At 44.9% G+C, this 26496-nt stretch overlaps 1 protein-coding gene across 2 annotated transcripts; it reads left to right on the forward strand.

The window, feature by feature from the left end:
* The first annotated feature begins 135 nt into the window (after positions 1-135).
* On the forward strand, positions 136-26171 carry CDC25A (cell division cycle 25A). 2 transcript variants are annotated; one of them, XM_032650083.1, is made up of 15 exons: positions 136-732; positions 1742-1815; positions 3303-3345; positions 3826-3862; positions 4370-4471; positions 6738-6857; positions 9956-10090; positions 10603-10677; positions 13847-14020; positions 18875-18973; positions 21115-21177; positions 21265-21363; positions 22084-22214; positions 23909-24020; positions 24231-26171. In XM_032650083.1, the coding sequence occupies exons 1-15, from the start codon at positions 563-565 to the stop codon at positions 24369-24371; spliced, it is 1575 nt and encodes a 524-aa protein (XP_032505974.1). In that variant the 5' UTR covers positions 136-562; the 3' UTR covers positions 24372-26171. The 2 variants fall into 2 exon arrangements, with proteins under 2 accessions (XP_032505974.1, XP_032505975.1); XM_032650084.1 differs by having other exon boundaries at positions 4373-4471.
* The last annotated feature ends 325 nt before the right edge of the window (positions 26172-26496 follow it).

Consider the following 26496-nt stretch of genomic DNA (forward strand, 5'->3'; position numbering starts at 1 on the left):
GCCTAGCTGCCATTCCTGTGCGAGGAAGAGAACTGGTTACTGATTGGTGGATTCCATTTGGCGCCAACTAGGAAAGGGAGGGCGGGGCATTGGCAGGCCCTAGTGAGCAGCTATTACCGCGAAAGGCCACCTCGGCAGCGACAGCCCGGGAGGGAGGTGAAGGTCGGCCTGGTTTTCAGCACTCCCGGGCTGGGCAAGAGAGTGAAAGAACAGTGAAGAGAGTGTGAGACCGGGCCGTGGCCTCGCGGTCTAGCCGCTCTCCCTCCTAGACCTGCCCCGCTTGTTTGGATTTAATCTTCAGGTTGCCGGCGCCCGCCCGCCGGCCTCGCGGAGTGAGGGGAAGCGCTCGCGCCTGTGGCTGGCGCCTGCCGAGTCCGGACACCCGTCCGTCCTCTTCGCTTGCCCGCGGCAGCCGCGTCCCTGAACCGCGGCGTCGTGTTTGTGTTTGACCCACGGGCGCCGGCAGCGGGGCGCGCGGCCGAGGCCAGTGCCGGCGGGGCGGGGCGGGCGCGGCAGAGGCGGAGGAAGAGGGAGCAGAATCCCTGGGAGGCAGGGCGCCGCCATGGAACTGGGCCCGGAGCCCCCGCACCGCCGCCGCCTGCTCTTCGCCTGCAGCCCCCCTCCCGCACCGCAGCCCGTCGTGAAGGCGCTGTTCAGCACGCCAGCCGCCGGGGGCCTGTCGCCTGTCACCAACCTGACGGTCACCATGGACCAGCTGCAGGGTCTGGGCAGGTGAGGAGGGACCGAAGAGCGGTGCCTCAGGCCGCTGGCCTCCCAGACGGCTTTCGGGTAGATCGGGCCGGGAAACCGGCCGGGAGAAGAGCGAGACCTGCCTGTCCACCGCTTGGGGGCGGCCCCACCGGCGGGGGCCCGCCATGTGCACCCGCCCCCCCGCGCCAGGCCGAATGTTGGGCAGGAGAGGCCGTTCGGACCCTCTAGGGCCACCCTCAGCCCCAAGCCGGGCCCGGTAGGGGGTGGGGTCTGCCCCGACTCCCCACCTTCGCCACCCCTTTCGGATTGCCCTGTGCTCTTCTGTCCCTATTCCAGGAAGCTCTTTGAAATCTCCCTCCACGCGGGAAGAGCAGGCCCTCCTAGGCGCTCACTTCCACCCTTTGCTGAACCACCTCGTAGGAGCTTAGTTTCCTGTGAGCTTTGTTTCCTTTTCAGCAAAGGGACGTGACATTTTCTTTCCTGGCGTTTGCAAAATCGTCGCAATCCCTCGCCCCGTGCACCTTCCTGATGTCCACCCCGATGCTTTCCTAAGACCAGGTCTTTTTATTCAACTTTCCATGCCACAAATTTCCCTACTCTTTTCCTTATTGCAAAAAATGCATCCCACCGTTTTTCTGGTGAAACTGCTTTCTCTTCAATCTTGGACGTCACATTTTCTAAATAAGCACATGTCTTTTCCAATCTCTGAAAACCAGGAACTTGTCCTATTCACCCCTGCTCCTAGCTCAGTACCTAGAACACATGCTCTCATTTCAGGAAATACTCCAATAGTCATCTTTGTCGTCCTGTCCTATAGTGTGACCCAGACCATGCTAACCCACTCTTTTCTCATCTTTTATGCTCAAGTGCTAACTGGGTGTACTGGGTGGCCAAGTGTTCTGTGGTGTGGCCTAAAAGTAATGATGGTTGATGGCAGCATGGCAACTTGCCATGTCATGGCCTGTCTCCTGTATGTAACCTTTTAATTATGTCCTAGAGCTATAGAGAGAGTTACTTTTCTTGGTTTCAGTGAGTATGAACAGCCACTGGAGGTGAGGAATAGCAGTCTGCAGAGAATGGGCTCCTCCGAATCAACTGATTCAGGTATTCTTTTAGTCTTAAACGTTTTTATCATGTGTCTGCCGTGTGGGAAGCAATACTTGGAATTTGCTGAAATGTGCGCTTTCACCTAGAAACTTAGTTTGGTGAGTTGAGATAGTAAACAGAAAAGTCCGGCATTGAGTGGCAAACACCCTTAACAACAGTACAAAGGAGCCCCTGTGGCAGTTTATGAAGAGAAGAAACGTGTCAAGTGGCCACAAGGAGGTGGTTTGTGCTTGGTGTTGAGGATGAGTAATAGTGTGAAATTAACCATACCACTCTACGTGGCATTCAGGAAATCTTACTGGTTAAAATTCTGAGTCAATTATTGGATATATAATGAAATTATTTCAGTGAGCCTGCTATGGAGAAACTGTGCCAGTGCATTTTATTGTAATCCGTAAGTTCATGTTACTGCAAGGTATATTTGCACAGATGCTTTAGGTTAGGGAACTGCAAGAGCAAAAGTCTTAAAATGTAGGCTTCTTAAGAACCAGGGATAGGATTGTGGCAGTTTGGCAAGGGAGAATGTCAGGAGCAGTAACACCTAACTTCCTGTACGATTATTTAGACCTCGTGGAGGAAAGGTGTGCGCTAGGCAGGCCCTGGTGGCTCTGGGCCATGCTGAGCAGTGTCTCCTCTATTCTGCTGCCGTTGGTGACTTGAGCACCTCACTTTATGTTATTTTGTTGAAGGCAAAATTGCTTGTCAGAGAACATAATTGTATTTTCCAACCTGCTGAGTTGTGCATATGATCTGACAGGATATAAGATATTTGAAACCAAAACTATTCCAGAAAACAGGTACCTATTCTTTCCGTGGTTGGAACTCACAGAAAGTTAGCCTGGGTAACCTCTATCTGAATAACGAAGCAATCATGAGGTTTGGTTTAGGAACTTTTTTTTATTTTGATTGAAGTATAGTTGATTTACAATGTTGTGTTAGTTTCTGGTGTACAGCAAAGTGATTTAGTTATACATATATATAGTTCTTTTTCATTATAGGTTATTACAAGATATTGAATATATATCGTTCCCTGTGCTATACAGTAGGACCTTGTTGTTTATCTATTTTATATGTAGTAGTTTGTATCTGCTAATCCCAAACTCCTAATTTATCCCCTCCACTTCCTCCTTTCCCCCTTTGGTAACCATAAATTTGTTTTCTACATCTGTGAGTCTGTTTCTGTTTTGTAAATAAGTCATGAGGTTTGGTTTAATTCACTCTCCTCAAATCCTGTTTTCCATGATGGTATTTGCAAGTAGGAAAGGATGAGTAGGTATACTATGAAAATATTTAGACTTTTACAAAAGTTTTGGCAATCATGGAGACTCAACTTCAATTCTGTCAAAAGTCCAAGCCATGAGCCTTTGTTGATGGCCTTAAAGAAACAGTACTAGTAGTTTTATTTATTTATTTCAATGACAAAGTGGTGCATCATGTATTAAATCCTGAGAGGTGTTTTGTTTGTTTGTTTGAATTTCCCACAGGCTTCTGTCTGGATTCTCCTGGGCCCTTGGATAGTAAAGAAAAGTACGTATTCACTGCTTTTAAATATTTGTGTTTAGAAAAACTTTATTTATTTTTTTTTGTGGTACGTGGGCCTCTCACAGTTGTGGCCTCTCCCGTTGCGGAGCACAGGCTCCGGACGCTCAGGCCCGCGGCCACAGCTCACGGGCCCAACCGCTCCGTGGCATGTGGGATCCTCCTGGACTGGGGCCCGAACCCATGTCCCCTGCATCGGCAGGCAGCCTCTCAACCACTGTGCCACCAGAGAAGCCCTAGAACGTGTATATTTTAAGAGAAGACCTGGGCTTGCTTTTTTCACTAGAAGCCCAGCGGTGGAGATGCTTATGAGAACAGGACAGCTTCAGAAATCTATTTTTCCATCTTGCCTAAAATGGGAATGTTTGACTCTCCCCTCACCCCACCAAACTATAGGTTTGCATCTGCTAATATGTATACCTCTTTACTTGCTTTATTCTCATTATTTACTTTCTGATTTCATTACAGCCTTGAAAATCCCATGAGGAGAATAAATTCCCTGCCTGTAAGTTAGTTCCCTTGTTTATTTTGAGCCAATACCTATTATCTGCCCCTTAGCTACCAGTATAACCTTGATAGTAGACCTTAATTTATACATTTATATGCTTTTCCTTACTTTGTCTCATAAACATTCAAAACACTCTACCTAAAGCAACTTCAATAATGGCTACCTCTTGAGGGCTTTTTCTTCCATCTCTAACTATTAGAGTTTTATCCAACCAGGAAAGTGGTTCTTTTTATGTAAGTGATGTTATTTTGGGGTTGATTTGGTACCTAAGTCCTTGCTGAGAGGGCTGTAGACGTGGTGAAGTTAGGTGTAAATCCATGTAGTGGGAACTTCTATCTTGTGTTCTCTCAAGGTGGAGCCCTAGGCACATTTACTGGTTACCCACTGCAGTGTATGAAGGGCTAGGTCTCCCCAACCCACCACCACCATATGTTTTTTCTTTTAGAACTGAGTTTCCATTGAATTTTTATTTATGTACCCTAATTCCTCTTTTCACTTTAATAGCAGAAGCTCTTGGGGTGTAGCCCAGCTCTGAAGAGGAGCCATTCTGATTCTCTTGACCATGATGTCTTTCAGCTAATTGACCAGGAAGAGAACAAGGAAAACGTGAGTGTGGCGTTAATCTACTCACCTGGGGGCACAGGTCAAACCCACAAGTGTTCATGGCTTATGGAGAAGTAGCTGGGCTGGCTGCTTCCTGGGAGACTAAACCTTCACCAAAGTCATGATGGTCTTTGGAGTCAGAAAAACTTAGATTTGAATCCTACTGCTTGCTAGCTGTGACCTTGGCTTTTTTTTTAGGCTTCTTTGTTTCTTTGTGAAATAGGAGTAACAGTCCCTTGTAGGATTATTGTGGGAATTAAATAAGGATAATGTAGATAAAGCATTTCAAATGGTTCCTGGCAGGTAGGAGTTGCTCAGAAGGTAGCTCTGAGTAGGAATTATATCCATGAACACTTTATCTGGAAGGGTCTGGCCAGGCCTTCCTTGCCTCTTTGTGCTGACCCTGGGATGAGTTAGAAGTTTAGGGAAAGGCTTCTTGACAGTATTTGAAAGCACAGAGCCAACAAGTTCCAGGGGATCTCAGAGTAAGTGAAATGGTAGCTTAGAAGGTGAGTTGGGGTGGTGCAGCCAAAAGTCCAAGAACGTCCTGGCCTGGCTTTTCTCATACCTAGCGGGGCCCCTTGCACAGAGTAGGCACCAAAAGAGTTCAGTGAATCAGCTCAACTTTCCCGGTCTTCTTTCTCACTGTATTTCCATATCTATTTATTTCCATATCATACTTCTTATAATCTTCCAGACTTAATACTTCCAGAACCTACTGCTTCTATGAACTCTCCCAGTGATTCCTTTGGCAACTTGCAAGATGTCCTGAGGGAGATACAGAAATGAGTTCCTGCCTTGAGTGCTTAGAACACTACGTCTCCCTCTGTGTAGTACATTTAACCAAACAGTCTAATGCTATTGTACTCATGCCTGGTCTCTCTCCCCACAACCCCAGGTTGGCTTCTCCCAGGGTTGCCTGCTTAGAGCTTCATTCTGGAGGGGAAACAGCATAGGTTAAAGAGCTCTTGCTCTGGAGTTGTCCAGTCGGGTTATGAAGCCAGATCTTCGGCACATCACTTAACCTATGGGCCTAGTTTCCTCATCTCTAAAGTGGGGATGATCGGATGGATAAATGAGCTAATGCACTGAAAGCACTGTGTGGGCATGTAAATACTCTGTGATGTTAGCTGTGCTTAACAAGTTCTTCAGTGGATATTTCAGGGTAGGGGAATTATTAGTGCTATTAAACTTTAAGTAAATGAAATCATACAGTATGTATTCTATCACTTCTGGCTTTCACTCAACATTATGTGAGATTCATCCAAGTGGTTGAATAAACCAGAATGGTTTTTGTTTTTTTTTTCTCATTTTATTGAGAAATAATTGACATTTATCACTGTAAAGTTAAGGCATACAGTATGATGGCTTGATTTACATGTATTGTGAAATGATTACCACAGTAGGTTCAACTAACATCCATCTTCTCATATAGATACAATAAAAGGAAAAGAAAGGAAAAGGGGAAACTTTTCTCCTTGTGATGAGGACTCCTAGGATTTACTCTCTTATCATCCAGAAGTGTTAGCTATAGTCATTATGTTGTCGTTAGTTTTTTTCCCCATTGCTTTTAGTATGGAAAGCAGTAACTTTAAGTGTTTTCCACTTAATTATCTCCTATTGGTAGGAAGAAGATGGAAAATATAAAGGCCTCTTTTAAGTTTAGACTGAAAAGTTTTTATTCCTATTCAATTATATTGAAATGAAATTGCTTTCAATTTTAGAAAGTTTTTTTTTTTGCGGTACGCGGGCCTCTCACTGTTGTGGCTTCTCCCGTTGCGGAGCAACAGGCTCCGGCCGCGCAGGCTCAGCGGCCATGGCTCACGGGCGCAGCCGCTCCGTGGCATGTGGGATCTTCCCGGAACGGGGCACGAACCTGTGTCCCCCGCATCGGCAGGCAGACTCTCAACCACTGTGCCACCAGGGAAGCCCTAGAAAGTTTTTTTTTTTAATTGAAGTATAGTTGATAGACAGTTGTTGATTTAGTTTTTAACTTATAGTGTTTTGTGTACCTGGCAGATACTCATGTGTTTATTAGGAAATAAAGTGTTTGTGGTAAGCATAAAAAGTGTTGTATTGGAAGTTAGCTTTTGACAGAATCTTTGAAATTCTTAATTACACAGATCCAGTATTGGAATTAGATCAGAAATGGGTTTGGAGGCAGGTGATCAATACCCACTCCCTTGCTTGTTTCCTGAAGCTATAGCTGAGACCCTAGAGCTGGTTTTCATAGACAGTGGATGATGTCTCAATTTATACCGTCTTGCAGGAAGCCTTTGAGTTTAAGAAGCCAGTAAGACCTGCATCTCGAGGCTGCCTGCATGCTCATGGACTGCAGGAGGGTAAAGATCTCTTCACACAGAGGCAGAACTCTGCCCCAGCTCGGATGGTACGTGCTCTGGCTTTCATAGTCCTGGGAGTTCCTGATGGGAAGAGATGAAAGTGCCCTCTTTAACCTAGAGTTGAAGCAGTAGCTCTTGCTGTCTTTACCTTGACTTTGTTTTTTGAAACTAGACTCACATTTTTTGTGTTTCTGCTGTGTCTGGAGAGCAGACATGCAGAACCAGAAGTGAGAGGTGATATGTTTGAAATATTGGACTTGAGCAAGGAATATTTGACCTTGTCAATTATGGGAATTCTGCAGGCGTCCTGGGTCATTCTTCTGAATGTATATATGGTGGGATTGTATGTCTTACTTCAAACTTGTCTTTTACGATGCATCCTGAATGCTGAGAGGTACTTCCCAGAGTGATTTTGTTTGGAGAGAGCACTTGTCTTCTTCCAAACTTGGTTTATTAAGAACTATTATGTATACCAGTGAACCCATTGCCTATCAGGCTACTTGACAGTATTTGGGGCCACTTGTCCCAGTTATTTACTTGCCAGAGACTGTCATTACTTCCTAATTTCCTACTGATGATCTGACAGATATCTATGGACTAGAGAGGCCCAGCTTGAGCAAAATGACCACATTTGGTTTCCAGGTTTTCCTGGGAACTTGCATCTGAAAATACAGCTTTCCAGTCTGGCTTAAGGTCTGAGGTTCAGGTTCAGCTAGTATCACTACTCTGTCTAGCATTTGCACAAAGCAATTTATGATCTCCTGTCTTTAATCTTCATAAGCCTGTGAAGTAGCTGGAATTACCCCACTTTACAGATTGGGAAAGTGTGGTCAGGGAGGTTGGGTGATTTGCCAAAGGACACAGATAAATGAAGACCAGAATTAAACAGTCTGCTGATTCCCAAGTACACAGTAACCCTCTGAGAGCTGGGTATCCAAAACTAAATATCTCTAGTGTACACCTGAAGAACACAGCACCAGGGTTTCCTGTAATCACTTGGCCATCCCTAATTGTAGGTGCTGAGGGCACAAACTGAAAGAAAGCCAGTGCTAAGTGCAATGGTTTGGCTTTTGATCATGTCAGAGGGTATTTCTTTCTTTCTTTCTTTTAAAAATATTTATTTATTCATTTGGCTGCATTGGGTCTTAGTTGAGGCATGTAGTATCTTTGTTGTGGCATGTGGGATCTTTTGTTGCGGTACATGGGGCTTCTCTCTAGTTGTGGCATGCAGGCTCAGTATTTGCAGTGCACAGACTCTCTAGTTGTGGCACATGGGCTCTCTAGTTGTGGTACACGGGCTCCAGAGTGTGCGAGCTCAGTAGTTGTAGCACGCAAGCTCTCTAGTTGTGGCACACGGGCTCTAGAGCGAACGGGGTTAGTTGCCCTGTGGCATGTGGGATCTTAGTTCCCGGACCAGGGATTGGACCTGAGTTCCCTGCATTAGAAGGCGGATTCTTAACCACTGGACCACCAGGGAAGTCCCAGAGGGTAGTTCTTTCATATCCTTGCTTTTAGTCTTCAAGCACCATCTATATTTCCTCATAATGGCTCCTTGGTGTAGGAATCATGGAGGAAGAATTAGGTCCTGTCCAGAGATTGTCATTTTCTATAGCATATCTGCACCTGGGGACGCCAGAAGCTGGGTTACAGAAATTGGTATTATACCATAGGGTGAGCCTTCAGTGGGTGCTGCCCCATGATAGAGTTACCTGCTCCTAGGCTCTGCTGGCTGAAAAACTGCCAGTGTGCCCAAGGTGTGCTCAGGTACACTTGTGGAGGATGAGAGGCAACCCAGAACTTGTTTTATATTGTGAAGGAAAGCTAGTGCCTGAACCAGAGTAGGCCAGCTGCAGAGAGGACCCCTAGGTGAGGTATCTACTCAGAAAACCAGAGGGCTGCTTGAGGATTAATGCATTCATACCCCAAAGAGATTCGTTGCTATGGGAGAGAAAAAAATCTATCTCTGAACTTTTTTCCTGGCTTTGGGAAGTGCCTGGAAAAGAAATAATTCATTATCATCAATGTTTTTATTAGCAGTGTTTATCTCTAGATGGTAGATTTTTGAGTGGTTTTTATAAATTTTCTATACTAAATATATATTCATTTTATAATGGGGGTTTTACCTGAAAAACAAGATAGGGTTGCTTAATGAGATATACTCTATATTTTGACTCCAGGAATGGTCTCTCTTAGGGAGAGTATAGTGGGGAGAAAAGCTTGGGCTTTGTGGTCAAACAGTGTGAGCTGTGTGACCTTGGTAACCTCTCTTAAGCATCGGTTTCCTGATTCGTTAAATAAAAAGAACAGGATTAACTACCCTTAGTGTATTGTGAGGCTTAAATGGGATTATACATAAAAGGTTATATCTTAGTGTCTGGCACAAGTAATTCCTCAGTTAAAAGTGAGCAACTGTCATTTAAATTCTAGTTCCAAGTCTAGGATGGACTTTCTTTGTTGCGGCATGCGGGATCTTTCGTTGCAGCTCGCAGGCTTCTCTCTAGTTGCAGCACATGGGCTCCAGAGCGCGTGGGCTCTGTAGTTGGCGACACGTGGGCTCTCTAGTTGTGGCGTTCTGGCTTAGTTGCCCCATGGCATGTGGGATCTTAGTTCCCCAACCAGGGATCGAACCTGTGTCCCCTGCATTGGAAGGTGGATTCTTAACCACTGGACCACCAGAGAAGTCCCTAGGATGGACTTTCTAGAACTTTCTTGACTTTATATCCCTCTGTCAGAACTGGAGTTACAGAAGCATTCTCTAGTCCATTCTGTGGTTTCCATAGAGACTTGGAATCTTCTCACCCTTCCTCATTTTAGCAGATTATCACTTTGTCACAACCCCCATGCTGATCCCTGTTCACCAATTATGATCCTCAGAAAAAACAAACCTTGCCCTTCACAAGAGGCTAGCCCCAGATCTCACTGTAAGGTGAATTGCTCCTGGGGAGTGTTCTTTGTGAAGGCTACTTGGCCTGACTCTACTCAGGGAGGACATCAATTCATTTATAATCTTAGGTTTCATTTTCCTTCGATTAGAGCTGCTAAAACTTCTTACAAAAAATATATGTTTTCCTCATAAAAACTAGTGACCCATCCAAGGAAGTCAAAGCTGATTATTTATTAACAAGCCATGAATTCTGTCTTGTAGCTTTCCTCAAATGAAAGAGATGGCAGTGAACCAGGGCATTTCACTCCTTTTTTTATGCCTCAGTCCCCTGTGACTACCACTTTGTCTGATGAGGATGATGGCTTCATGGATCTTCTCGATGGAGAGAATCTGAAGGTACTATGTGTGTGTGTTTTCCCATCCATTTTACTGACTACCCTGGAGAGAAGTCATCTGAAAAGGAACAGTGACCCCCCAACTGGCGGATATTTTTATTCATTTGTTGGGAATTTATTGAGACTCTGCTTCTAGCCTGATTAAATCCTATGGAGGAGTTCAAAAGAAGACACTGATGTGATCCTTCTTACCCTGAAGGAGCTGACAATCCATTTTTCTGGCAAGAGATATGAATCAGGAGCAGTGGAAGAATAGCTGCCACATGGTGTAAAGCTGAGGAGAACAGGGTGCCTCCTCACGGTCCCTCAGGGGCATACCTTTAGCTATGCTCAGATACCGGGACTGTTAAATGTTACTCTTTTCTGACCTTAAAATGTTGGGGACGGGGAAGGGGGTGAACATTAGAGTGCTTCCTATCCAGGTCTTTCTGATATTCTGCAGGAAAAATTCTAAAGCATTTAAATTAATGTTGTCTCTGCTGGACCTTTGTGACGCAGTTTTTCTTTGTTTAGAATGATGAAGAGACCCCGTCCTGCATGGCAAGCCTCTGGACAGCTCCCCTTGTCATGAGAAGAGCTACAAACCTGGTAAGTCCCCGTGTGTCTAGAGGGGGCTACAGGAATCAAAATTGTTTCTTTTGAGATTCTGTAGTTGGGTCTATGGGCCTTTCCCTTGACTGGTCTCTAGTGTTTCCTGGTGTTAATGCACACTGTTTTTTCAAGTTTGTTTGGAGTTTTTTTGTTTTTGTTTTTGTCCTCATTGGTGTGTGAGGAAGTCTGGGTAATATAAAATGCATGCAGCTCTTGTTTTTATAATTTCTAGTTCATCTCCACTGTTCTTGGTCAGTTAATGTCTTTTCTATACAACTCTGACCTCTCTGTTAACTTCTTTAAGATCACTGGATAATGCTGGAAAATATCTGCTAAATTGAATTTAAGAGACTCAGTTATTCCCAAACTCTGTCAGATTTGGTATCAGCTTAGATTTTAACTGACAGCTTCATGGGTGAGCAGTTTGTATCTGACAAGGAATTTGATCTCAGGCAGTAGGAATAGAAAGACTTCTGCTACAGGTACCATCTGTACCCACCCAGCCGATGGCTCTGTAGCAGATAGCGCTATCCTTCCTTAGGAGTGTTGACTGGAGAACCCTGGCCCAGAACAGAAAAAGGAGATGTTAGCCCTGCCCTGTTCTTATGGGGAAGGAGAGAACACACTGGACTACCATATTGTTTTACTTTCCACAGCTGAGAGAATGTGGAGAGACTGGAGCACATTCAGAGAACACCCAGTAGAAGGAGGAGACTCAGACTGTGATAGATATTATGGACTGGTTGAATAAGTTGGGACAGAAAGGCTTCATTTGAAGAGGAATTAATTAGTCTTTTTTTTTTTTTTGGCCTCGCTGCACGGCTCGCAAGATCTTAGTTCCCCAACCAGGGATTGAAAGCGCCGAATCCTAACCACTAGACTGCCAGGGAATTCCCTGAAAAAACCTTCTCAATCTGAAGCCTTTAGTCTGAAGACTGTTTACTTTTTTGTTGTTGTTTGTTTACTTTTTTATATCATTCTCATTTATTTACATTCCTTAGCATCAGCACACTTGGCAAACAACAGTAACTCACAAAATGTCTCTCTCTCTCTCTCTCTGTCTCTCACTCTATCTATCTATATATATATATATATATATTTTTTTTTAAATACCCACCTATCTCTATAGAATGTAGGCCTCTGTTTCCATCAGGGACACTTTCAAACAGTCAGACGCAAGGCTGTGCCTGTACAGGAACATATCCTCATTTATGCAAACACCTAGGGAAAGTGAGGTAGTATCACAATACAAATACAGTTACACACCCTTAGGTATACATATAAATTGATAAGTATATATGTGTGTGTATATATATATATTTTTTTGTTTGTTTGTTTGTTTGTTTTGTTTTGTTTTTTTTGTGGTACGTGGGCCTCTCACTGTTGTGGCCTTTTCCGTCACGGAGCACAGGCTTCGGACGTGCAGGCTCAGCGGCCATGGCTCACGGGCCCAGCTGCTCTGCGTCATGTGGGATCTTCCCGGACCGGGGCACGAACCCGTGTCCCCTGCATCAGCAGGCAGACTCTCAACCACTGTGCCACCAGGGAAGCCCTGATAAGAATATTTTTAAGTATTAGTGTCCCTGAACTATAAATATGGAACAAATGAACTACAGTCTTGAAGCCACTTACACATTATGGTAGATTAATGTGCAAAGCTTTGAGGGAATAGGCTACCCCAGTACAAATGTTATGATGAAATTTACTAGGTCCTTTTGAAAGACAAAATTATATACAGTGTGAGAATGCTTAGGAAATGGCTATCAGTTTTGTAAGTTGGATTTAAAAATCATGAATAGTATGTGTGGGCCCTTCACAGTGGGGGGTTTCCTTTCACAAACATAGTAGACTCAGTTGCCAGGGGCTGAGTTGGAACTGGGGTTTCTGCCCTTGAGGAGCTTACAGTTCCTCTGAGATCCTATTGAAAGGAGTAAGCCCTCTTCCCAAAAATGCTTCCAGCTCTCTTAGGTAAAAAACAACAAGACAAAACTGACCTTGCTTTTCTGAACAACATACTGTTAAAATAAACTTCAGAAAAATAAGGGGAAAATCCTTGGTCTCTAGGAGAGCCAGTGTGGGAGTGACACACTTGCTGGGTGACTATCAGGAACATTTCAAAGAAGAGACAACACTGAAATTTTAGTATCAGCTTGAAAGGGAGTGGTTTACAGGGTATGAAAGGGCATTCAGCACAGAAGGAAAAGCCCTGCCAAGGAACACTGAGTTGTGAACGGGCTGAGATGAGTTTAGAGAGCTGAAGTCAGACTGTCTTTACCCCCAGTCAGGTGGGCTGCCCTCAGACTCTGAGAAATTAGTCTTTAAAAGATCAAGTACTATAGCACATCTTCCTGTATTTCCTTTGGCTTTGTAAATCTTGAATAAAAATGTTCTGGTACAGGGATTCCCTGGTGGCGCAGTGGTTGAGAGTCCACCTGCCGATGCAGGGGACACGGGTTCGTGCCCCGGTCCGGGAAGATCCCACATGCCGTGGAGCGGCTGGGGCCCATGAGCCATGACCACTGAGCCTGCGTGTCTGGAGCCTGTGCTCCGCAACGGGAGATGCCAAAACAGTGAGAGGCCCACGTACCACAAAAAAAAAAAAAAAAAAAGCTTTGGTACAATCCAGAAAGAAAACAAACAAGTAGAGAGAAGGACTTTTGAACGCAGATTTGAAGGCACCCCTGCCCCCTGCAAACTTAGACTCAACTCTATTTTACCATCTTAACTGGCTCTGATTTATAGTATAATCCATCTACCGCACACCCTTCTGGATTAAGGTGGGCTGTTAAAGCCTGTTCAAGCTGTTCCAGCAAAGTGCAAGTAATAAACTAGAAGGGAAGAGGAAGCCAAAAATGTGTCCCTGGCTGGAAGGTAACAGTTATTTGACTCTTAGGACCCTGTGCAGGCAGTAGGCTTTTGAGGGCATGGATAGTCTTCCTCATTTCCATATAATGTCAGCTTTAGAACATGTTCATTGAACACCAGGGACTTGGTGTCTACAGTGTGCCAGGGACTAGATAAATGTACAGTGTCTGTTTCCTAATTTAGGATGGATCAATCTTAAACCATCCCAGGAAGTCCTTGATCTATTCTCTTTACCATTCAAGTGAGTGTATGTTAATGAAATACATTAAATGGGTCTCTTTCCCCCCCCACCCCCACCAAGGGCAATCGTTGCAAGCTGTTTGACTCCCCTTCCACGTGTAGCTCCACCATCCTGTCAGCGTTGAAAAGACCAGACCGATCGCAAGAGGAGTCCCCACGTGGAAATAGGAAGCGGAGGAAGAGCGTGGCTGGGGCCAGTCCCGAAGAGGCAGCTAGTCCAAAGAAGCCCCAGGAGGTTAGTTATGCAGGGTCTTTTTTGCTCAAGGACTGTGATATTGTATCTTTCAGTTCTAAAATGTCCATTTGATTCTTTTTCTTTGCTGAGACTTGCTGTTCTTGTTTCTCATTTGTTTCAATCATGTTCATAATTGCCTGTTGAAGCATTTTTATAATGGCTACTTTAAAATCCTTGTCAGGCAATTCCAACGTCTGTTTCTGGTGTGGCTTTCTGTTGATTATCGTTTCCTATTCAAGCTGAGATTTTCCTGGTTCTTGGTATGACAAGTGATTTTTCAGTTATATCTATATTCTTTGGATATTATGAGGCTATGTAACTCTTCTGTTTTAGCAGTCAGTCCTCTGGTACTGCAGGAAGGTGGGGATGGAAGTTCAGGTTCCCTTGATATGCCACCTAGGGTGGGGCAAGCCTCATGTTTGCTGGGCAGGATTGGGAGTTCAGGCTCCCTTCTAGGCCTCCGCTGACATCATCCCAGTGAAACAGAGATTGGGACACTTAAGTACAGCTGGGCAGGGGTGGAAGTCTAAGCTCCCTACTTATTGGGCCATGGAGTAGGGCCATAAATTTTTTCCCTTGCTGTTAGTTTTAATTTTTCTTGTGTCCTGTTCTATGTAGATATATAAATTTCCCACTACTTTAGGTTTGTCTCACAACTTTGATTGTAGTGTTTTTCATTGTCAATTAGTTCTAGGTATTTTAGTTCTTTTATTTCCTTGTGATGAGAACTCTTAGGATTTATTCTCAACAACTTTCATATATACCATACAGCAGGCTTAACTGTAGTCATCATGTTGTACATTACATCCCTGGTACTTATTTATATTATAACTGGAAGTTTGTACATTTTGACCACCTTCATCCAATCCTCCTCCCCCACTGCCTGCCTCTGGTAACCACAAATCTGATCTCTTTTTCTATGAGTTTGGTTTTTGTTTTGGTGGTTGTGGTGATGGTTTGTATTGTGTTTTTTAAGTTTTTTCATTCCCCATATAAGTGATGTCATATAGTTATTTGTCTTTCTCTGTCTGACTTATTTCAGTTTCACTTGGCATAATGCCCTCAAGGTCCATCCATGTTGTCGCAAATGGCAGGATTGCCTTCTTTTTGTATGGCTGAGTAATAATCCATTGTGTGTGTGTGTGTGTGTGTGTGTGTGTGTGTGTGTGTGTGTGTATCACAACTTTGTTATCCATTCATCCGTCAATGAACACTTAGGTTATTTCCATTTCTTGAATATTATAAAGAATGCTGCTCTAAACATGGGGGTGCAGATATCTCTTTGACATAGTGTTTTCGTTTCCTTCTAATATATTCCCAGAAGTGGAATTGTTGGCTCCTAGTTAGTTCTGTTTTTGATTTTTTTTTTTTCTTTTTTGTCTGCTTGCTGCACTGCACGGCAGGTGGGCTGTTAGTTCCTTGACCAGGGATCAAACCCATGCCCCCTGCATTGGAAGCACAGATTCTTAACCACTAGACCTCCAGGGAAGTCCCTATTTTCAATTTTTTTGAGGAACGTCCATACTGTTTCCCATAGTGGCCATCCCACTTTACATTCCCACCAATATTGTACAAAGGTTCCCTTTTCTTCACATCCTTGACAACACTTGTTTCTTGTTTTTGTTGTTGTTGTTGTTGTTTGTTTTTGGCATCACCATGAGGACTGCAGGATCTTAGTTCCCGACAAGGGATTGAACCCGGACCCCCAAAGTGAAAGTGTGGAGTCCTAACCACTGGACCGCCAGGGAGTTCCCTCTTTTTTTTTTTCATTTTTATTTATTTACTTATTTATTTACTTATTTATGGCTCCGTTGGGTCTTTGTTGATGCGCGCAGGCTTTCTCTAGTTGCGTCGAGTGGGGGCTACTCTTCATTGTGGTGCTCGGGCTTCTCATTGCGGTAACTTCTCTTGTTGCAGAGCACAGGCTCTAGGCCTGTGGGCTTCAGTAGTTGTGGCTCTCAGGCTCTAGAGCGCAGGCTTAGTAGTTGTGGCACATGGGCTTAATTGCTCTGCGGCATGTGTGTTCTTCCCGGACCAGGGTTCGAACCCATGTACCCTGCACTGGCAGGCGGATTCTTAACCACTGCACCACCAGGGAAGTCCCCATCTTTTCTTTTCGATGATAGCCATTCTTATAGTCATGAAGTGATATCTCATTGTACAACAGTTTGATTTTCATTTCCCTAAATGATTAGTGATATTGATCATCTTTTCATGTACCTGTTGGCCTTTTGTGTATCTTTAGGGAAATGTCTATTCAGGTCCTTTGCCTACTTTTTAAAACCAGATTATTTTAAAGATGCAGACGTAGAGAATGGACTTGAGGACACGGGGAGGGGAAGGATAAGCTGGGATGTGGTGAGAGAGAAGCATTGACATATACACTACCAAATGTAAAATAGTTAGTGGGAAGCAGCTGTATAGCACAGGGAGATCAGCTCGGTGCTTTGTGATCGCCTGGAGGGGTGGGATAGGGAGGGTAGGAGGGAGATATAAGAGGGAGGGGATATGGGGATATATGTATACCTATAGCTGATTCACTTCGTTGTACAGCAGAAACTAACACAACATTATAAAGCAATTACACTCCAATAAAGATGTTTAAAAAAAGATTGTTTTTTCGCTATTAAGTTGTATGGATTCCTTATATATTTTGGATATTAACCCCTTATCAGATAATATGTTTTGCAAATATTTTTTCCAATTCTATAGGTTGTCTTAGCATTTTGTTGATTTCTTTTAATGGGCAGAAGCTTTTTAGTTTGATATAGTCTCAATTATTTTTTATTTTGTTGCTTGTGCCTTAGGGGTCAAATCTAAAAAAGTCATTGCCAAGACTCATGTCAAGGAGCTTTTTTCCTGTGTTTTCTTCTAGGAGTTTTATGGTTTCTTGTCTCACACTTAAGTCTTTAAGCCATTTCAAGTTATTTTTTGTGAGTAGTGTAAGATAGGGGTCTAATTTCATTCTTTCACATGTTTATATTCTGTTTTTCCAGCATGATTTATTATTGAGAAGACTGATCTTCTCTTCATTGAGCATTCTTGGCTCCCTTGTCAAATACTAGTTGATGGTATTTATACAATTTATTTTGTAAACATGCACTTTTACTTTTCTTGTGGACTTGCTGGGTCCTAGGCTAGGCATGTGTTTAGCTTTAGCAGACACTGCCATATAGCTTTCCAAAGTGGTTGTCCAGTCAGCCCTCCGTATCTGGGGGCTCTCCGTCCATGGATTTAACCAACTTTGCAATGCATTCTTTTTTTTTTTTTTTTTTTTTTTGCGGTATGCAGGCCCCTCACCGTTGTGGCCTCTCCCGTTGCGGAGCACAGACCCCGGACGCGCAGGCCCAGCGGCTGTGGCTCACGGGCCCAGCTGCTCCGCGGCATGTGGGATCTTCCCGGACTGGGGCACAAACCCGTGTCCCCTGCATTGGCAGGCGGACTCTCAACCACTGCGCCACCAGGGAAGCCCCTGCAATGCATTCTTACTGAGCACTAGCTGTACTACGTGTCATTTTATATGAGCATCCTTGGGTGTCCTGAAACCAATCTCACAGATACTGAGGGTTGGCTGTACTCGGAACAGTGTGTGAGAGTTGCAGTTCTTCCACATCTTTACCAGTAGTATCCGGTGTTGTTCATCTCTTTAACTTTAGCCATTCTGGTGAGTGTGTAGTATCTGATTTTAACTTGCATTTCCCTGATAGTTATTTTTCTTGGTCTTAGATTTTCTTCTCTATTACTCAGCCAAGTTTCTAGCCCATATTTCTTTTTTTTTTTTTTTTTTTTTTTCTAGCCCATATTTCTATTGGGTTGTCTCTTATTTGTGGGAATGCTTTATATATTCAGAGATGAATCTTTTATTGAGATGGTTGCATATCTGCCCACTCTGGCTTGCCTGTTCTTACCTTATCTTGTTTTGATGAACAGAATTTCTTGATTTTTTTTTAAACATGTTTTAATTTATCAGTCTTTTTATGTTTCGTGTTTTTTGTGTACTGCTTAAGAAATCCTGCGACTTCCCTGGTGGTCCAGTGGCTAGGACTCCACGTTCCCAATGCGGGGGGCCCAGGTTCGATCCTTGGTCAGGCAGCTAGATCCCACATGCTGCAGCCAAGAGTTTGCATGCCACAACTAAGACCTGGTGCAGCCAAGTAAATAATATAAATACACTAAGTGTATAAAAGAAATCCTTACTTTCCCACGATTAGCCCTTTTGATGTGTCCTTTGAAATATGAGTGCTTCCTTGCTACTAATGACAAAGTGTTCCAGGTTTATCTTGTACATTTCTTGTCCCAGCCTGGAGTCAATCAAAAAGCTCTGGTTTCTTTTAGTGGAAAATGCAGTTGACCCTTGAGCAACATGGGTTTGAACTGTAAGGTCCCCTTATACGCAGATTTTTTTCAATAAATACATACTGTGGTACTGCATGATCTGTGGTTGGTTGAATTCGGGGATGTGAGATGGTGGCCCTAACCCCCGTGTTGTTCAGGGGTCAGCTGTATTATTTAGAGAGCACATTGACCTAAGGGCTACTTACTGCAACCCTGGAGCTTCTCAGTGGGTAGAACTAAGAAATACTTTTTTTAGACTTAGCCCTAATTTTAATCCTTCTTTTTTTTTAAAAAAAAGAGCAGTTCAGTTAGAATTGAATTCAGTTCAAATAACAGTATACCTAGTCAGTAACCCATATTCTTTTTTTCACTCTAGATTCAGTCAAATAAGAAAGGTATCTTTTTGCTAAATATGGATGTTAACATTTCAGTCTCTTCTTCCTGACATGTTCCAGGTGAATGTTTTCATAAGTTCTGTTCAGAATCCTGGCCTCATTCTCCACCTTTGATTTGTTACAGATTCTACATCAGTCTTTATGCCTGGTATCTTCCCCAAAAGGGACCATTGAGAATATTTTGGATAATGACCCAAGGGACCTTATAGGAGACTTCTCCAAGGTAATTGCACGCAGAACTGCTCTGTGATGCAGGATTGGCAGGGGGGTACCTAAAACACCCCCCTCAGCCTTCCTCCCTCCCTGAAGTGGTTCCTGGGGTTCCCCCCACCCCACCCCACCCCGCCAAGGGGACGCAGTTTGAAATTTGTTTTAAGATAAGGAAACACATTAATGATCAGGTGTATCTCAGTCTCTGTGGGACTATAGACCTTACTGATGCTGGTCAGAGGTTTCAAGTAGGGAGCCACCCACCAGCTGCCTTTACACCAACCCAAAGACCAGGCTCTCTGGGAACTGTGTTTGTGATTATAAAAGCAGTACTGCAGAAAAGTGTAAAGAAGCAGAAATAAACCTCTAGCCTCACTGTATATAAGTCTGTATATCAAAAGGTCCTCTTAGAATGTCCAGGATTGAGTCTAAATTTCTCCATTTTCCAGAGGACCATGGCCCTAGAAGGAAAAGGCCCTCAGGGAGGTCCAGAGGATGGTCTGCTGTTGGCCTGATACAGGTCGGCTGCCTTTGAGCTGTGGTGAAATGTGACACATTCCTGTGTCAGTAGTAGCTTGTTTAGCCACATATGACTTGAAGGTCCCCAGACCAGTCTTTTATGTATTAATGTAGCTAGCATTTATGGAAACACTTATTATGTGTAAGGCAAAGATTCCAAAATGAGACACAGTTCCTTCCCTCAAAACACTTAACATATGGTCAGTAAGGCATCATGCCACATAGACATGTACCACATGTATCACATGGTAGATTGAAGTAAACATCAGTGCAGTGAAAGCAGCAGACTAAGAAATAAAAGGGTTGGGCTTCCCTGGTGGCGCAGTGGTTGAGAGTCTGCCTGCTGTTGCAGGGGACACGGGTTCGTGCCCCGGTCCGCGAAGATCCCACATGCCACGGAGCGGCTGGGCCCGTGAGCCATGGCTGCTGAGCCTGCACGTCCGGAGTCTGTGCTCCGCAATGGGAGAGGCCACAACAGGGAGAGGCCTGCGTACCACAAAAATAACTAACTAGCTAACTAACTAACTAAATAAATAAATAAATAAGAAATAAAAGGGTTGTCTCAGTCTCAGCTAGGCGATTGGGGAAGGTTTGGATCTGGGCTAGATATTTCAACCAGGTGGGAGAAATAAGTGGATTAAAAATAGAAGACAACAGGGAGGGGGAAGGGTAAACTGGGATGAAGTGAGACAGTGGCATGGACTTATATATACTACCAAATGTAAAATAGATAGCTGGTGGGAAGCAGCTGCATAGCACAGGGAGATCAGCTTGGTGCTTTGTGACCACCTAGAGGGGTGGGATAGGGAGGGTGGGAGGGAGACGCAAGAGGGAGGGGATATGGGGATATATGTATACATATAGCTGATTCACTTCATTGTACAGCAGAAACTAACACACCATTGTAAGGCAATTATACTCCAATAAAGATGTTAAAAAATAAATAAAATTTTTAAAAAAATAGAAGACAGTTCTAGTCTGAAGGGAAGCGCAAGCCAAGACCTGGGTGTGGTGTGTCCTTGCTGGTAGAAGCTTGCACCTGAATTGAAGCTGTGGTTGGTTGTGTTTGTCATAATGACCCCACACTTGGCCACGGGATTGGGTGAGCACTTGACTTGGCCAGTCCACCCTAGTGAGTAATTACTGATGTGCCCGTCCTTCTCCCTCAAGGCTGGGCCCAGCCTCACTCATTCCATCTCCAGTGTCTAGCACCATGCTGGACATAGCAGGTGCTCAGTAAACAATGAAGTCATTCCTCTCTGTGTCCTTTATGTGCTGCACACAGTCTGGCTGCTGAGGTGAGGGTTCCTAACAAAAGCGGGAGAAAAAGGAAATCACCTGAGGTTTCTGTATTCAAGTCTGGCTTACTTGCTGGCTAACCTTGGACAAGGTACCTAGCTTTGACATATGGGAATGGGGATAACGTGCCTTATAGGTCTGTGTGAAAATTCAATGTCAGGATATCAATGAAGTGGCTAGACAAGTAACCAACATATTCTATTAGATTAATGTTTGTTTGTTTTTTTCAAGCTGACTCTTACCAGGAAGGCAAGCAATATAAAAATGTTGCATTTTTAAACTTTTGGATTTGCTAAGTATTTCTCTCTCTCTCTCTTTCTCTCTCTTTTTTTTAAGTGTTACCTTTTTCATACAGTTGCTGGAAAGCATCAGGATTTAAAATACATCTCTCCAGAAATTGTAAGTCATCCTTTTGGAACCTGCCACACATGGAATCTGTGTGTTCCTGGCAGCCAAAGTTGATTCTCCTTGGCTCTCTCTCCACAGATAGCGTCTGTTTTGAGTGGCAAGTTTGCCAACCTCATTAAAGAGTTTGTTATCATTGACTGCCGATACCCATATGAATATGAGGGAGGCCACATCAAGGTATGGATTCCTGAGGCTTGTGAGCGAGCCCTGCTGTTGTGGGAGGCATAGCAGGAGCCCTGGACAGCATCTGTGATTTTTTTTTTTAAAGGGGGAGGTGACACCTGGCTGCTCATTATAATGCTCACATGCTGGTTATAAGAATTGTAAAAAGAAGCAGTGGGCGTGAAAGGCATTTGACTCCTGGTGCACTAAAAGAATGTTCCCTGGTCTGCACTAATCTCTACCACACTGTACGGCAACTGCTTCCTGTTCTGTCCCTCACACCATCACCATCACCATCACCATCACCATCACCATCACCATCAGGGGCATTTCTAAATGGTAACCACTGACTTCTAAGCCGTGCCTGGACATGAAGCCATGAGGAGAAGCCAGTCTCTGGCAACATGTCCCAGTCTGTGCCGAGCCTAATGATACCTCTTACATTTATAGTTGCCTGGTTAGTTGGGTGTTGGAACATACTTTCCCAGGAAGAAAGTAATTGGTTGTGCCCTTTTAATCTTTTAACCAATAATATAGTGTTGAAATATGGTAAGGAGGTACTTTAAATACAGTGTTAGTGTTTGCCACTGTCATGGCCGTGAAAGTCCCGGGCATTCACAAATACCACTCATACAGTGCACACAGCCATAACAGAATTTGAGGTGCCCATTTGAAGACCAGTCTCGAAGAATCATTACTGCGAGTGTGAAACATGAGTCTCTGGTGCCCCCACAGGGTGCAGTGAACTTGCACATGGAAGAGGAGGTTGAAGACTTCTTACTCAAGAAGCCCATCGTACCTACGGATGGCAAGCGTGTCATCGTGGTGTTCCACTGCGAGTTTTCTTCTGAGCGAGGCCCTCGCATGTGAGTGGGCTCCAGGGCATGGCCCCCATGGTGCTTTTGTGGGACCGCCTGTTGCACATCGAATGTCATTTCCGTGCCTTAGCCTACACACATGGTGTGAAAATACCTAGTTTTGTAAAAGTATCAATTCACGTGTAACAGGTATTCTCTCAAATCCTTACCTGTTTTGCAGTCAGTTGATTTCATGAACAGATTCCTGGAGTGTAGTTTATAGGCTTGCCCTAACAATTTCACAGTAGTCGTCGTGGAGGGCTTTCTGGCTTCCCCAGTCCAGCCTGTGACACAGGTGTTCCCTGTGCAACATCCCCCGAGGATCTGGCCTCTGCTTCATCACCCTCACTCCTGAGTTAGTCCTGGCTACTGCTGGACATGGCTCACTGTCCAGCCTTCCTTTGTATTGAATTAAACTCTGGCTCTTCCAGTTTCCCCCACTGTCCTTATTTCTACCTATGGGGCTACTGTTCTCAGGTGACATCCTTCAGGTACAGTGTGGTTGCTCCTTATGCAAATGCCAGAAGAGTATCATATCCTCTCTGCAAAACTTGATGTGATGCTCTTGAACACTTGTCAAATCCACGTTTGCAAAGGAGTGGATTATGTTACCTTCACGTTATTGCCACGTTAGAGTTTAAAAGAAATGCCCCCGCCCCCCCATCCCCACCCCTTATTAATAAGAACTTCTGTTAGGGCTTTGGTGACTAAGGCCCTGTTATAATTTACTACAAAGATAAGTTTTATACCAAAATAAATGAAAGTATAATTACAATAAAATAACATCACTTCAGATTTAAAATAATACTCTGATGCTCTAACAACATCTTTCCACACTCTCACTAATGGTGACAGGACTGGTTCTGAAAATGTGGTCAGAAGTGAGTGGTGGTATTAAAAAGCTAGGGGGAGGGCCAAACAGCTGCCCATCTGGGCTAGTTCCCTTCAGAAAAGACTGCCAGCCTGGACGTGTCAGGGGCTATTGAGGCAATGAAGTTACAGCAGTGAGCAAACAGGACTGACCTGCCGCAGGGGAGGTCCCAGTGGAGAGACGGAAGATGGTTGTGACAAACGCTGAGCAAACAGGGACAGAGGTGGCAGGGAGCAGTGCAGCTTCACTAGGAGGTTCCAAGAGAGACTTTTCTCATGGGGCTGGGTTCAAGTTCTTGTGCCACCTTTTTATTTGGAACCATTTCACGCTCAGAAAGAGTGCATGCTTCCCCTGATTTCATCGACTGGTGATATTTTGCTGCATTTGCACACACATAACTACAGGAGTATACAGTATACTACACAATAGTCCATTTTAGTACAGGATGCAAGTAGGTGCCCTGAGACAGGAGCAAAGCTCAGAAGGAAGTAAGGGAGAGGCACTGGTCGTGGAGGGTGGAGAATGCAGAGGGAAGCTGGCTGGGAAGCTGTCACCGAAGATTAGGTGCTGGTGGTGGCAGGGAAGATGCTGGGCAGAGATCAGTTGCTAGGGCTGTTTAACTTGAAAATTTGGGAAGAGACCATCTACCTGCCAATACGAGGCAGTGGCATTGGCTCTGAACACTATTCCTGAAGATAACAGGTGGCCAGGAAATCACAAGTCGACACTGATTGTTTCCAAGAATGAAGGTAAAGTTGGGGAGATGTGTGTAAGGAACACTGCTTTCACTGTGTAGAGCTAACCATACTTTGGCTTTCCTTCCCCTTTATAGGTGCCGATATGTGAGAGAGAGAGATCGGCTTGGTAACGAGTACCCCAAACTCCATTACCCGGAGCTATATGTCCTGAAGGGCGGATATAAGGAGTTCTTCCTGAAATGCCAGGTAAGATGCACTCTCTGGAGGGCAGGGGCCACCCCTCCACCCAGATGTCTGGTGGTCATGGGTGTTTCTTGCCAGGGGTCTGGGGATTTGCCCTGCACACAGAAGGGCCCTAGAACCTGCTGAGCAGAGCCTTGCAGCCCCCGGCAGGGAGGGCGCAGGAGTGTGCTTATGAAGCAGGTGTGCCCTGACTTCGTCCTGTCTTCCCGCCAGTCTCACTGCGAGCCCCCCAGTTACCGGCCCATGCACCACGAGGACTTTAAAGAAGACCTGAAGAAGTTCCGCACCAAGAGCCGGACCTGGGCCGGGGAAAAGAGCAAGAGAGAGATGTATAGCCGTCTGAAGAAGCTCTGAGGGTCTCAGTGCCAGACAGCAACAGCCTGAGCCTCCCTCCCTACCCCCCTCCCCTCTTTGCTACAGAGAAACTGGAGCAAAGGGGCCAGCCATGTGACATTTGGAGAGAAGGCCTGAGGCTTCCATGTCTTAAACCTACCTCCCACTCTCCCAGGGTTGGAGCCCAGAGCATCCTGCTGGCTCTTCTGTCCCTGTAAGTTGTCCTCCTTCTGCAACAGGACGGTCTGCCAAGGCTGTCACGTGCCACAGCACAGTTCCAAGCACCAAGTCAAGATGTTCTGACTCCTCATCCCCCACAGCTGGATGAGCCGCCTGGGCCTCGTTGGGCAATGGCCTTCTCTCCTGAGGGGGGAGGGGTAGGAGAGTCCAAGTGGAGAGAAGACTCACAAATGCTGCTGGCCAAATACCAAAGACGGCCTGCAAAGGAAAGGTCTTTGTGGGATAACCCATATCATTAATTTATTCAACTTCATCAGTCACTTTCTTTTCTTTCTTTTTTTGTAATCAACTCCTGGAGACTTTTATTTAACTGCTTCTTTAAGTTACAATACTGCCATCCTAGGTGGGGTTTTATCATACCAGGGACTACCTCTGCCTTTAATTTTTAAAAAAAAAGAAAAAGGGAGGGGGAAGAAGGACATGAGTTGTGGGACAGAGAACTAGGCACTCTGTCACCCCCAGGAGGTGCTGCAGTACTGGGGCTGCTGCTATTAATATACAGCCAAGGACCGAGATACTGGTGGGAGCAGGCCCCAGACTCAGGCTTGGCTACAGGACATAAGCTAAACCTCCCAGACCTACCTCGAAGGCCCCTGAGATCTACTGGGGTGACCCTGCTTGCTGTGATGTTGCTGGTCTAGGAGTCACGGTCAGGAAAGCACTTGAGGCAGCTTCCATTGGGCCACCCCCAGGTCAGTGTTGGAACATGGTAGAGCAGGTATCCCAGTGTCGGCGGGCAGGGATGGGGGGCTCTGCCAGATAAGGGAAGGGAGTATATATTGAGTGTCTTTCTTCTATTACTCTGATACTCTTTGATTGCTTCTATTTTAATTTTTTAAAAATAGTCATTCTATGAGTCAAGGAGTATCAAATCAGTGTTGGCTGGGCCACCCAAGGTTGGGGAGAGGGGCTGGAAGCCCTGGGCATTAGAAGGGAGTGGGTGCTGGCAGAGATGACTATAGAATGTGTTTCTCAGGAGACGGCGTGGTGGATTTTGCAGGTAAAAGTTTGAGTTTATCATGTTTTAATTTGAGGGACAGGGAGAGATGGATCATCACCAGTTGCCCCTCATCTCATCCCACAGAAGTAGGGGTCTCAAAGGAACACCTCCCAAGGAGCTGGGGCTGAGTTGATTGATTCTAGACAGGCCTATTTGGTTCCTGCTCATCCCCACCCTTAGGCGCTGGCTTCCTCACCATCTTTGCTCCATTGGGGTATAGCGAAGTTTTTCTTATATAGCAGATTCAGTCTCCCCTCTTGCCCTGGCTTCCTGTTCTGCAGGCAAGGAGAGAATCAGTGATACTGGAGATGACTGGTTGCTGTGTTATGGGTTTGAGTTGCATTTGACTATAAAACAATCTTGTTAGAAAAAGTATGTGGGGAGGAGGGGAGCAGGGGGAGAAGGCCTCTTCCCCCACACACATTGAGACACATCTTAATTAGTCTGTAATCTTGTTTGTAGGGATTCTGTTGGTTGAATGCCTGAAAAGGGAGGTGGGATGGCCTTCAGAATGTACCAGCTTAGTAACACTGGTAACCAACTGTTGCAGGCTCTGAAAATAAAAACAATCTTGAACCCATGCTCTCTGCCTACTTCATAATGTATCTAAAGGGAATTGTGAGTCCCTTTAAAAGTTCTGGGACCACACTTGACTAAAACCAGAGGCTGGGGCAGCGACATTTCCTTAAGAGGCCAAGGAGCTGTCATGTGGCCTGGCGTCAGGGATGGCCAGATGACCTTCCGTTATTACTGAGTCCAAAAACGAACTTGCGATTCAGGTTGATTTACAAGATGCAATAGGGGAATGAAAAGCCTGCCTGAACCTCTGACATTCTCTTACAAGATGTATTAATTCATAGGATTGAGCAACATACCAAAGGAGGGACCACTGTAAAGGAGATAGGA

The sequence above is a fragment of the Phocoena sinus genome, chromosome 11, assembly GCF_008692025.1.
Source record: "Phocoena sinus isolate mPhoSin1 chromosome 11, mPhoSin1.pri, whole genome shotgun sequence".
NCBI lineage: Eukaryota > Metazoa > Chordata > Mammalia > Artiodactyla > Phocoenidae > Phocoena > Phocoena sinus.

What these genes read in the sequence shown, in the direction of transcription:
- CDC25A (XM_032650083.1), top strand. Translation starts at nt 563, where the DNA reads ATGGAACTGGGCCCGGAGCCCCCGCACCGCCGCCGCCTGCTCTTCGCC. An exon ending in AGGAAGAGAACAAGGAAAAC is followed by an intron (nt 4,472 to 6,737) that starts GTGAGTGTGGCG and finishes ACCGTCTTGCAG; the next exon opens with GAAGCCTTTGAGTTTAAGAA. An exon ending in TGAGAAGAGCTACAAACCTG is followed by an intron (nt 10,678 to 13,846) that starts GTAAGTCCCCGT and finishes ACCCCCACCAAG; the next exon opens with GGCAATCGTTGCAAGCTGTT.